Genomic DNA, 13,595 nt, shown 5'->3' with positions numbered 1-13,595 from the left:
TAATTTACCAAAAACACAGAATCAACTTAAGTCAAAAGCAAATTTAGAAACCAGGTTTCCCTAGCAGCTATGCTTATTATCTATACAATATATCATGCAAGCAGAGTTTCTTAACTTGGGGGGACAATAAAATTTCAAACATTTTGATATTTGCATTTTCCCCTCTGTAATCCATGTATGTGTGTATGTATGTGTGTATATATATAGTATCTTGGCCAAGAAAACCCCAAATGGAGTCACAAAGATGTTTGAAATGACTGAAATAATAACTTTTGAATTCAAATCAAATGCTTTCTCCCTACTTCATCACACAGAATTCTTTGATGAGAGCTTTCAAAGACATTGCCTTAATCATCTTTACATTGGCCTTAAGAGGTAGATAATATGCATTAAGAACACAGCATGACTAGTGCAAAGAATATCGCCTCTGACATTCTGGAGAGCAATTTGGACCTATGCTCAAAAAGTTACCAAAATGTGCATACCCTTTGATCCAGCAGTGCTACTAGGCTTATATCCCCAAGAGATTTTAAATAAGGGAAAGGGACCTGTATGTGCAAGAATGTTTGTGGCAGCCATCTTTGTAGTGGCCAGAAATTGGAAACAGAGTGGATGCCCATCAATTGGAGAATGGCTGAATAAATTGTGGTATGATTTCAGAAAGGCCTGGAGAGACTTACATGAATTGATGCTGACTGAAATGAGCAACTCCAAGAGATCATTATATACTTCAACAACAATACAACATGATGATCAATTCTGATGGATGAGGCCCTCTCCAACAATGAGATAAACCAAATCAGTTCCAATAGAGCAGTAATGAACTGAACCAGCGACACCCAGAATAAGAACTCTGGGAGATGACTATGAACCACTAATAGAATTCCCAATCTCTCTATTTTTGTCCGCCTGCATTTTTTATTTCCTTCACAGGCTAATTGTACACTATTTCAAAGTCTGATTCTTTTTGTACATATATTGTATTTAATTTATACTTTAACATATATAACATGTATTGGTCAACCTGCCATCTGAGGGAGGAGGTGAGGGGAAGAGAGGAAAAAATGGAACAAAAGGTTTGACAATTGTCAATGCTGTAAAATCATCCATTTATATATCTGGTAAATAAAAAGCCATTAAAAAAAAAAAGAAGAAAACAAAAAAGAATATTGCTCTGAAATCAAGGAAGTTAAGTTCAAATCCTGCCCTTATTATTTAATACTAGTGTGACTTTGGGAAAGATACTTTAATTCTCTAGAATTCAGATATCTCATCTATAAAAAGAAAGCCTTGGATTAGATGGCCTCTAAAAGTCTTTTCCATTTCTTAATCCATGATCCTGTTTTTTCACTTTACAAATGGGAGAACTGAGGCTCAGAAGAAATATATGATTTCTACAAGTGGTAATATAACCAGTAAAAATGTTATTATTTGCATTTATAATAGCCCAAGTCTTGTTGCTCCTAGTTCATTGTTCTTTCCTTTACACCATATTCAATGAAACAACACTCCTGATTAGCTGAAACCACATTAATATGTAATTAAGAAGTGTTTAACAAAATTATATACATATATAAATTTATATAAATAAATCTATATAAATATGTGTTTTCTAAGTCAATATGTTGCTTCCAATGATCCATTTCTATTTGAATTCAAAACGAGTATCAAACTATACAACATATTAGTTCTCCATTCAGCTTACAAACACTAATGATACCCATCTATGTCAAGATTGAGAGGAAGATCCCCAGTAGCTTGGGCAAAGCCTTGTTGACGGGAATTTCCAGGAAGATACAATCCAGATGGATTGTAATCTACATCTTGGGAGAATGCCCCCATCAATGAGATTGCAGAGCCATTAAAATATAGAGATACTGAAGTTCTAGTATATGGACCTCTAGAAAAAGCTACTTACTTCTTTCGATCTCTGACACCAGTATAGATTAAGTACATAATTCCAATCACCACAATTCCCATGACCACTCCAAATATAATCATCCATATGGTGACTGGTGGCTCATAAGGAGGTGCTATTGTGGGAGGGATGCCCACAAACTCCAGACTGTTGTCATCCAAGCGGAAAGCATCATTGATGCGGCCCCTATAGAGTCTGTAATTAAGAGCACAACTAATTAAAGAGAGAACAAAAAAAAAGGAATAAATTATAAAGATGCTACATAATGACAAAACAGAACTCATTAGAAAACCCTAATAATGGGAAAAATTAAAAACAAAAGGAAAAGGGAGTAGCGAAGGATAAAATGGATAATTTTTTTTAAAAAAAAGTCTAGACAATTAAAAAAATAAATCAAGCCAATCTCTAGCATCTCTCAATTTCTGAGGTTTAAAAGCTCACAATGACAACTTAATAATCAGCTTTCAAAAGTCCATGTGAGCCTTTGTGACTTCTGCCTGGAAATCACTTCAAGGCTACCTGGGAATTCCTTTTAGCTAATGGATCTGAAGGCATAAATATCTGTACTGTCCAAGAATTGCGCACCCCATCTGAGACAAATCCAGGTTGAATTTTTCAGGCAGAATCATGCTAATGTCAGAGTCTATTCATTCCCAAGGGAGAAGGAGGTCCTATGATAATGGCCTATAATAGATTTTTTTTCACCATAACTGTTTACAAGATTTTAAAATGATAATTGTACCAATTGAGGAGTAGGAAATCTCTAGATTCTTCTTCTTGTGTCCTTTTTGTGAAAGACATCAGGAGAAGAAAGAAGGGAGATATGGTATGCTTCATTAATAAGGGAGATCTTCTTCCTCAAGATACATACATACATACATACATACACACACACACACACACACACACAAATTCTCAGGACTTTCAATTCATGTCACTTTAGCTAGAAAACCAAGTATTACCTGATTGCTTCTTCAACTTCTTCTCGGGGAACATAGGTCTCATTCTGAGGGGTAGTGACCAAGAAATAGAAGGAAATTCTGGGTTTCAAATCAGACACTTTCACATTGTCATCTCTAGGGAGAAACATAACATACATTATCTTTTATGATATATATGACATAAGAAACAACGTAAAGTAAAAGGACCCTAATTGATCATATGCATCTTTCTGTTCTAGAGAGAATAAGAGGGGGTTCAGTGTTCAGAAGAGAACAGTAATATGTAGAAAGTTTGATCATCAGGTCTCATGAATCATGGTTGTTCACTGCAAAAACCAGTTATTATGTCTTTAAAAGTTGTTTATCTTTAAAATATTGTTGTCCTCTGATGAACGTGGCTCTTTTCAACAATGAGATGATTTAGACCAATTCAATAGACTTGTGATGGAGAGAGCCATCTGCATCCAAGAGAGAATTATAGAGACTGAATGCAGATTGCAACATAGTATTTTCATCTTTTTTGCTAAAATTTGCTTGCTTTTTGTTTTCTCTCTTTTTTTTCTTTTTTGATCTGATTTTTCTTGTGTAGCACGATAAATGTGAAAATATGAATAGAAGAATTGCGCATGTTTAACATACATTGGTTTACCTTAAGTCTAGGTCGGGGAAAAGGAGGGAAAAAATTGCCCCAACCAACACAGAAAGCAGTAAATTAGGATGCAAACTACAGTGGTCTCAGAGCCAAGGGATCTTCAGACTTCTCATCTCTAATGCTTCCTATCTGTGTGACCTCAGAAAAGTAACTGAGACTTTCTGAGTCTTCATTTTCATATCTGTAAAATGTTGTTCAGTCATTTCAGTCATGTCCAGCCTTTTTATTTTTTTAATTAAAGCTTTTTATTTTCAAAATATATTCATGAATATTTTTTGACATTTGCTCTTACAAAACTACATTCCAGTTTTTTTCCTTTCCTTCCCTCTTCCCCGCCCCAAGTCAATCGGCAAGTGATCCAATGTTTTGCTTTTTTGCTGAGGCAATTGGGGTTAAGTGTCCTGCCCAGGGTCACACAGCTAGGAAGTGTTAAGTATCTGAGGGCAGATTTGAACCCAGGTCCTCCTGACTTCAGGGCTGGTGCTCTATCCACTGCACCACCTAGCTGCTCCAATCCATTGTTAAAAATGGGCAATTTCTCTATACATATTTCCACAAAAATCATGCTACACAAGAAAAATCAGATCAGGGACAGCTAGGTGGAGCAATTGATAGGGCACCAGCCCTGAAGTCAGGAGGACCTGGTTTCAAATCTGGTCTTAGACAACTAGTACTTCCTAGCTGTGTGACCCTGGTTAAGTCACTTAACCCCAATTGCCTCAGGGGGAAAAAAAAGAAAAATCAGATCAAAAAGATTATCCAACTCTTTATGACTTAATTTAAGGTTTTCTTGACAAAGTTATTGGAGTAGTTTGCCAATTTTTCCACATCCCCTTCAACATTTCTCTTGTCTCTTCAATTTATTTTAGTCACTCTGACAGGAATCAGATATTACTGTGCACTCTACTAATTATCTCTGCCCACTTAGTCCTCTAGCATACTAATCTCTTTCTGGTCCTGATCTAATAGAGAGGAATACAAGAATGGGATAAGACAATGAAGACAAAAAAAAAAAAAAAAAAGAAAAAAAGAAAAAGAAAAAAACTATCAGTACAAATGTTTTCATTACAGTTTTAGGCTTCCAGTACTGCTGATAAGATCTACAAAAGGAAAAAGGCTGTTTCATTTGGCCATGGGGAAAGTTTTATTCCAAGAAGGCGAGCAAGGTATCCATGTCTAAAAAGGCATAAGTAGAACTAGGAAGAGAATAAAAATCAAGACCCCACTCAAATTAGTCAGTGGGCAGGTAGGATTCTCACTGCTCAGTTAACATGCAACAATGCATGAAGAATGATAATATGGATATGCTACATTTATAAGAGCTCCTGAGAAAAAGAGACTCTTCTTCAAAAAAGGGATGGTCCTATACCATGAAGGGGAGGTCTAAATAGTCTAAATGAAGTTAGTATTGAGAAACAGTGAGTCAGAAAAGGAGGGCTGATTATGCCTCTTCATAGGACTAGACAAAAGACAGAAAATATCACCACCATCAATAAACATCCTTCTATCCCTGACAGCTTCCTTATCCCAAGCAATATCTGATTCACCCCAATTCTATAACAAATATTTTGAACAGGACCCTCAGAATTCACTGAACAAGAGTAGACCTTCAGTTTAAACTGAACATCACCTCCTTAACCAAAGTCTGACTCCTAACAAAACTAAGAAAATGTAATGAAGTTAAGCCAATAATTCAAAAGTCACTCACCTAAACAGGATAGTCTGACCTTTTTCTTGTAAAAAATACTGTCTCATGGCAAAAGCAATTGATGACTGGAACAAATACAATTCATTGTCATTCCAGCTATACTGTGGAGGGAGAAAAAAGATAGAATATAATTACCTTGAGAGCAGAAATTATTTCTCTTTTGTGGTTGTATTCCTAAGAGCCCAGAACGGTGCCTGGTACATAGTTAGCAACTTACAGATGCTTGTTGAATGACTGAACATTTACTGTTTAATCAGCAGCTACCAGTTCTGAGTATGAGCTTTCTCTAAGTTCACTAATTACTTTGGCCTATAAGTATGAGAAAATAACGTATGTATTTCAATAAATAGCTTTTCTCAGTCTAGTTTTGACTCTGAGATGTATTCTATAATGATTTTTAATATGGAATATCAAAATTCTTAGTACAGTTTTAAATATTAATAGCCTTAAAATGCATTAAGACTTTTGGGGTACTCTATATTAAATTGCCATTTTTTTATTCACTTGCCTTTGTTAATCACTGTAATCTGAATGGTATGTTGGATCTTTCTAATGTATTATCCTTCCTTTTCTTTATAGAAAAAAAAAGAAGCCAAGGCCGAGAATTGTCCAAGATAAATCAGATCAGGATTAAAAGTCAGCTCCTCTAACTTCCTTTGTACCAGGGTGTCTCCTGTTATAAGTTTGACATTTTTAAAAAATCACTATGCCACCTAGTTGCCCTATTATTATTATTATAATTATGCTTGAAGTATTAGCATAACAAATCTATATGACTATGAAGTATTTTCATAGTTTGGCGAGAAGCAGTATCTGTCCAATTTTGTTGATCTCATTTATCTAAGGCTGATACATTAGAAGTGTCAAACATACCAATCAGAGGTTCCACAAAACTCGTTAGTGTAGTCCAAAGCAGATTAAAATGTAACTGGTAAATATTTAACGAAACAAATATACTAATAAAAATAAATATGTAAATATGTGCAGTGCTTAAGTCAATATGCAGCCCATTGGAATCTTCATATATGTTTTTTTTGGCTTCTTTTTCTATTTGAATTTGACATCACTGGTTTACACACTGTTGTTGGTCATCCTTTGTTCTCAAAGCAGACCAATGACACTGGATAAAGTGAGGCAGAACTTTGCAAAGTTATCAGTCTCATTCTTTCCTCCAAAATCATCAGAGAACAGAGGCAAAACAAGAGTCAACATAACTGACGATAGTCCTACTTACTGGATACACAATATTCACACCAAAGGATGAAAACGGAGACATTCAGTCAATCATTTGTCTACACTAGCCCAAACTAGTTTTAAAGACTCACTTAATTGCACTGATTTTTTGACATGGATACATAAAGGAAATCACACAGGCTGATTTGTTTTTACTAATACCTCTAGAATGTTGCCAGAAGAGCATAGAATTTATTATAGTCTCTTTACTTGATCCCATTTGGCCCCCTTTATTTTACAAATGAGAAAATAGATTTCTAGAGGTAAAATGACTTTCTGAAAGTCACACAAGTAAATAAACAAGTAACAAAGTACCTTATCATCTATTTCTCCTACTCAGATCTGACTCCAAATTTCATGCATTTGACCCAGCTTGCAGAGGCTATACTAGTCTTGAATTCCTCTTTTGATCAACTCCTAAACAGGTCTATAATTAAACTATTCTTTATTGGATTCTTAGAACTAGAATCTAATTTTTGCAATGTACCTGTATTTGTATTTTTATTTCTAGTTGAACTCTAAGCAGCTAGTTGAGGAAATGAATAGAATGCTCAACCAGGAGTCAGGAAGACTTATCTTTGTAAATTAAAATCTTATCTAATTAAATTAAGTTAAAATCTGTGGAACTTGAGCAAATCACTTAATCATGTTTGCTTCTATTTTCTCATTTGTAAAATGAGATCAAAACAAAATGGCAAACCACTCCAATATCTTTGTCAAAACAACAAAACTCCAATGAGGTCATGAAGTCACACACAACTGAACAAAAAGTTGGTCCTTATAAAATATGCCATAACACTATTTTTTTTTCCTGAGGCAATTGGGGTTAAGTGACTTGCTCAGGGTCATATAGCTAGAACAAATACTAATTCTAACACTAGAAAGATTCAAAAATGAAACTAATTTGATGTACTTATTTCTCCACCTGGAAGAATTCTCAAATATGTATGTCATTGTAAAAGTAACTGACTAAAAGAAAACCTATTTCTTCTTTTAATAACTTAACAGTGGATAAACAACACCTTTCTCTGAAATGAATAATAGCATCTTTGGCTCTTATTTACATAATTTTTATACTTTAGCACAGAAATCTTATTGATTACCATAACAATTTCAAGAAATTGTAACAAGTACTAACAAAAAAAAAAAAAAAAACCCACTACCAGCTCACAAGTATTAATGTTATATCACTTAATGTTTTAGAGAGAACACTTTACATATTTACATATATAACATTTGATATTAACCCACTTTTGTGAGATAGTCAAGAAGGCTATTATTTCTCTCCCCCTATTTAGTAGATAGAAAAATTGAAATTCAAAAAATTTAAGTGTCGTTTCCACCATCATACAGATTCAAAGATGTGCACAGAGCTGAGACTTTAACTCTCTGACTCTAAGTCCAGAATCTTCTCCAGCTTTTTTCTTTCCTGTTCAGTCATGTGAGATTCATGACCCCATTTGGGGATTTCTTGGCCAAAAAAAACTGGAATGGTTTGCCATTTCCTTCTACAGCTCATTTTACAGTTGAGAGTCGAGGCAAGCAGAGTTAAGTGGTATGCCAGGGATCACACAGCTAGTAATTATCTGAGATTTAAACTCAGTAACATGAATCTTTTTGATTCCAGGCTCAGCACTCTATTCACTGTGCCATGTCCCTTTGCAAAGAAAAAAAATCCACAGGGCGAAGTTATTAGGAGAGGAATATGATTTCTACTTTTCTAAATATACTGGTGTTTTCTTATCAGGCCCTCTTTCTGAAAACATAACAAGAAAAATAATGGGAAGAGCTATCCAGAGTACTTACTGCATCATCTCCAAATGCTGATTTCAGACTTATCCTCACTTTGATCCTGTAGTCATTATCTGATTTAAAAGAAATGGCAAGGTTGAGCAGTAGGAAAACTACCATATCTGGTTGTACTTTCATTTTTCCCCAGTGCTGGGATATGAAATGGAGAATGAGGAAAGTGTGTAGTGAGGGCAAGGAAAAAGTTGTCAGGGTTTTTTTTTTTTTCCTTAGCAACTTCAATTCTTTCTTTCCTACTTCTAAGAGAAGTGCACTTTCTAGAATGATTTTTGCATGTTGTTTTCCACTTTCTGTTCTTTTCTCTTTTTCTTTCCATTTTCTCTTCTCTTCTCTATCCCTCTTTCCTTAGTATACAAAATGATAGTGAGTGTGGGCAACAATTAAGATTAGGAGAACAATTGTGGCTTCCCTCCTCTTCCTTTCCTCACTTTCAAACTCTGGGTCTTAAAATAGTTTAATGCAATATCCATGATTATATTAAGTTATTATATTATATTAATTACAGAACTTTGGAAGTGGAAAAGACCTTAACTATCACTAATAAGTCTCATCATTTCACAGGTAAAGAATCAATCAGTGAACACTTAATGAACACTTTCTGCACAGCATAGAATAGGAGATGAACACCATCAAAGATAATCCAATATTTATCCAGTCATTCTCCAAATATTTATTTAGCACTTCATCTGTGGAAGGTATTACACTATGTATATGGAATTATTGATAGGAGACAGTAGAAAGCAGAATTTAAGCTCTGAAATGATTATCTAGTACTTACAAGGACTCCAAGCAGGATTCCAACCCACTGAAGTATCTCTGTTATGTTCTTTCAGCCATTCTAATAAGGGATTAAAATATGCAAGCAATGGTCCTGCATCCATCGTCTTCTTTCCTACAACATTTTCTAATGCTCTTGTCCAAGGTTCTGATGTTCCCAGCTTCAGCATATCACTGTACACAAAAAGAAAATTGGAAAGATGTTTAGAGCCATTTGGGAGATTCTACTTCTGCAGCCAAATGAACAATCCTAAATTAAATTTCCTTCTTAGGCTGTTAAATAAACAAGGTCCTTTGATTTTGGGGATTTTCTCCAATCCATATCTATCCCTTATCTGTGTTTCTTTTATGCAGTCAAAGGCGTGGAGCTGTGATACCAGAGAGTTATCTTCTCCCAGTGAGAGCCAATCATCCAATGTCATTCACTCCTACCTCTTTAAAAACTGAACATCTATAACACAAATTGGAAAAAGAACCTTAAGATGGTTTCTTTTTCCCTTCCTTTTTCAGAAAGGTGATCAAATGAAATGCTACACATGAAAATTAGCCATACTAGAGAATAAATAAATGGAAAAAAGGGAACAATTTCTTACTGCAACTTTTTTCCAGCTTCAGTAGAGTTGGTGATGTCACACTTATGAAGAAGAGTTGATGGCTGAGCAATTTTACAAAGAGCTTCATGGAACTGGAACTGATAAATAGTCCTTGTGTAATATCTATACAAGAAACAAACAACAATCTCAAAGTTAATTACTTGAGGACCATCACAATAGGACATGGAAGTTTAAATTATATCTTACATTCTCCTTCCTCATACCACATACTCTGAAATCCAATGACAGTGATTTCTTTGTTCTTCTTCACATAAGATACTCCATGTCCTGACTCTAGGCATTTCCAGTGATTGTTTGGGATGCTCTCCCTCCTCATTTCTGCCTCCTGGCTTTCTTCAAGGCTCAGCTAAAATCTTACCTTTTATCTCCCTTAATTCTAGGATCTTCCCTCTGTTCTCCAATATGTCCTATATATATGCTTGTTTGTAAATGGATAATGTTTTCTTTTGCAACATGACTTTTATGGAAATGTTTTGCATAAAGGGAAGAAAGGAGAGATCCCTTCTTGAACCTCAAAAGTTTTAAAAACAAATGAAAGAATTGTTTTATATGTAACTCAAAAAAATGTTTAAAATTTTTTAAAAAATAAAATGAGGAGATTAAACAAGATCAGGAGTTGTTAACCTGGAATCCAGTGAACCTGGATGGGAAAAAAAAGACATTTTTATTTCAAATTAATTGGTTTTTTTCTTTATAATTCTGTATATTCTATTGTTTGCTTTAAAAAAAAAAAAACATTCTGAGAAGAGATACATCAGTTTAACCAGACTGTCAAAGGATATCTGCGGCATTATAGTCAATTGTCTACAGAAGTAACATATACAAAGCTATGAGAATAAAGACATTACCTGATGAAAGAATAATCATTAGCAACATGAAAGAGAGCAGCAGGGTCACAGTAGGTTTCATCATGGGGTAGGGGCTCCACTACACCAACTATCTCACGCCTTGGGAGAAAAAAAGAAGGGAATTTTAGAGTGAGAACATTTTCTTCATCAGAAGGCAAAGTAAATAGCTATCTAGAACAATGAATATTGCCTGATAAGCCATAATGGTATTGATAATAACAAAGATGATAATAATGTTGATGTTGGCACAAGACAAAGAGTTTGACAAGTTATAGATCACAGGTTAAATCCTTTTTATACTACCTTGAAACTAAGAATGTTTTTTACATTTTAAAATCCAATAAAACCTTTATTTAAAAATATTAAAACTATGGGGGCAGCTAGGTGGCACAGTGGATAGAGCACCAGCCCTGAATTCAGGAGGACCTGAGTTCAAATCTGGTCTCAGACACTTAACACTTCCTAGCTGTGTGACCCTGGGCAAGTCACTTAACCCCAGCCTCAGGGGGGAAAAATATTAAAACTATTCTTTTCTTCTCAGTCACACAAAAACAGTAGGATGGATCTGGTTTCTGGGGCCATATTTTGCCGATTATAAGGAATCAAAGAGAGGCATCATGGGTGGCCCTCAAGTCAGAAGAACCCAAGTTCAAAATCTCCTTCTGTGTGTTACACCTGGATAAGTCAATTCTCAATATCTCAAGCATTTCTCTCAGATTATAACATATTTTATTAGACTATGGACCTAAGAAAAGGTGTTCTTTTTATTCATCTAACTAAAACTTAGTTTTTTTAATTGAACAACTAAAATTTACTTTTAAAAATCAAGTGTTAAAAAATTAAACTTAAAAGTTTTTGCTGTAGTACTTAATACTTTGTTTCAGACATTTACAAAGATTCAATTAATTTTCATGACATTTGTCTTTAACCAGATAATGAGCTAATAGACCAAATTGACCAAAAGAGATTGAAGTTTCTTAACTTTCTATCCTAGAAAATGAGACACTTACTAGGTCTTTTGGCCACATCACTATAATTAATTGATAAAGCCAAATTTGTATTCAATAGACCAAATCATGAGTAAATCAAGGCATTGTTGGGATATTAGCCCTCTTAGTTTGCTTTTTTACATATAATAATTTTGAATAGATTTTTTACATAAACAGCTTATTATTTGCAAGATTGCATATGGACTTTGTGAAGCTCAAATCAAGCCAATGTCTGATGGCATTTGTAGTATAATCTTCAAGAGCACATCTGCTATAACCCTGAAACAATCAGCTTAAGCTTCCAAATTTATTGTCCCTGATTCTCATATCATTCCCACTAACATGTAAGCTCAATTCTTTTCCCGTTGTGATCACAATTTTACTAAATTTTTGTTAAAAATGTGGGTTAGGATCAAGAGTCATTAAGTTTATTGTAGTGTAGTTATTTCAATTGTGTTCACATCTTTGTGAACCTACTTGGGGTTTTCTTGGCAAACTGGACAGTTTGCCCTTTGTTTTTCCAGGTCATTTTATAAGCAAGCAGGGTTAACTAACTTGCCCAGAGTCACAGAGCTATTAAGTGTCTAAAAAGCCAGTTTCAAACTCAGGAAGATCCAAGTCCAGCACTTTACACTGGGCCACATGGCTGTTTCCTTACCATATCTAGCTCAGGAATGAGTAAATATAATTCTCTCCAAATCCTCAGGTCAGTGTCAGTCACAGATTTTAAGAGTGAATGAAATGAAGAAATTCTTTCCATATCCTCTTTTGTATCATATTAAAATATGTTTGAAATTCAAATTTGCCATCAGTATAAATGTAGAAGTGAAACCACCCCATTTAGTTCTGGTGACTAGTTAACAACTTTGGATTGAATTAATCAGATGTGGATAAGAACAAGGCCTATGTACCTCCTTGAAGCAATCATTCAAGTCAGTGTATAAGATACATCAATACCCAACAGAAAAGATATTCCCAATTTTTTGGATGTAAAAGAAAAAATGAGCAAAAGTAAGAATAAAAGTGGCAAAGAAAGGAGATATGAGAATATTTGATTAAGCTGTCTTAAAGAGATCCAGACTGAGGATAGTCCTAAGAAAAGAGTAGTTCTTTTCCCAACTTTTCCTGAATTCTATCTATCCACAGTTCTCATCAAATAAGTTGTTTTCTTATTAATCAAATATTTCCAGAAAACTGAATTTTTGCCTCAATTACAAAGAGGCAGGATTTGAATTATCGTTCCCCATTTTTCCACTGTTATTGAAAATAGGGAGGAAAAAAATATGTAGTAGTTTTATTATTATTCAGTCATATCCAATCCTTCATGACCCCATTTGGAGTTTTCTTGGCAGAAATATTGGAGTGGTTTGCCATTTTCATTTTCAGCTCATTTTACATAAGGAAACTGAGCCAACCAGGGTTAAATGACTTGGTCAATCACACAGCTAGTAAGTGTCAGGCCATATTTGACTCTGCTCTTCCTAACTTCAGGTCCAACACTCTTATCTACTGTGCTATCTACCTTGTCCAAGGCTGCAAAAAAGTAATGGTTGTTAATACATGTCTTTTACCCTAGGCAAGTTGACTCTGATAAATCTCTTAAGTTCTAGAGTTCTGAATTTAAGTGGACTATCCTAATTCATTATTCCAAAAGTCTGGCATTTTTATGATGATGAGCCTCCAAGATGTCTAAGGAGGGATAAATCAATCCTGGTAGGAAGTAGAATAAGCCAAATCTCCCACAGTCAACTAGTAGTGGGATCAGGCTCATCAGGAGCCTTTTTTTTAAAAAAGATTATTCTGGGTTACTTCTCAAAAAACAAAAAGATTTGAAGTAGGAGAACATGAGTTCAAATCTGACCTCAGACACTTAACACTTCCTAGCTATGTGACCCTGGACAAGTCACTCTATCCCAATCACCTCAGCAAATAATAATAATAAAATAAATTTTAGAAAAGATTATTGTAAGCTTTTCATCTCTCTGTAGAATAGCTAGGTAACAAAGTAGATAAAGCGCTAGGGTAGAAGTCAAGAAAACTGACTCTTTTGAGTCCAAAAGGACTCTTCTTGAGTCCAAATTCTTGGATACTGACTAGCTATGTGAC

At 34.7% G+C, this 13,595-nt stretch overlaps 1 protein-coding gene across 4 annotated transcripts in view; it reads right to left on the bottom strand.

The window, feature by feature from the left end:
• ACE2 (angiotensin converting enzyme 2) overlaps positions 1 to 13,595 on the bottom strand; it is a 77,843-nt gene that overhangs the window by 2,220 nt on the left and 62,028 nt on the right. For all 4 annotated transcript variants that reach the window (XM_074299929.1, XM_074299931.1, XM_074299928.1 and 1 more), the window contains 7 exons: positions 10,501 to 10,599; positions 9,632 to 9,754; positions 9,040 to 9,212; positions 8,259 to 8,317; positions 5,220 to 5,320; positions 2,881 to 2,994; positions 1,919 to 2,113 (listed from right to left, as the gene is read on the bottom strand). In XM_074299929.1, coding sequence (XP_074156030.1) covers positions 1,919 to 2,113; positions 2,881 to 2,994; positions 5,220 to 5,320; positions 8,259 to 8,317; positions 9,040 to 9,212; positions 9,632 to 9,754; positions 10,501 to 10,599 — 864 coding nt within the window. The remainder of the gene's footprint in view (positions 1 to 1,918; positions 2,114 to 2,880; positions 2,995 to 5,219; positions 5,321 to 8,258; positions 8,318 to 9,039; positions 9,213 to 9,631; positions 9,755 to 10,500; positions 10,600 to 13,595) is intronic.

This window comes from Sminthopsis crassicaudata, chromosome 3 (assembly GCF_048593235.1).
Source record: "Sminthopsis crassicaudata isolate SCR6 chromosome 3, ASM4859323v1, whole genome shotgun sequence".
NCBI classification, from domain to species: domain Eukaryota; kingdom Metazoa; phylum Chordata; class Mammalia; order Dasyuromorphia; family Dasyuridae; genus Sminthopsis; species Sminthopsis crassicaudata.
Note: the sequence above shows the minus strand (reverse complement) of the source record. Positions and strands in the feature narration are given on the sequence as shown.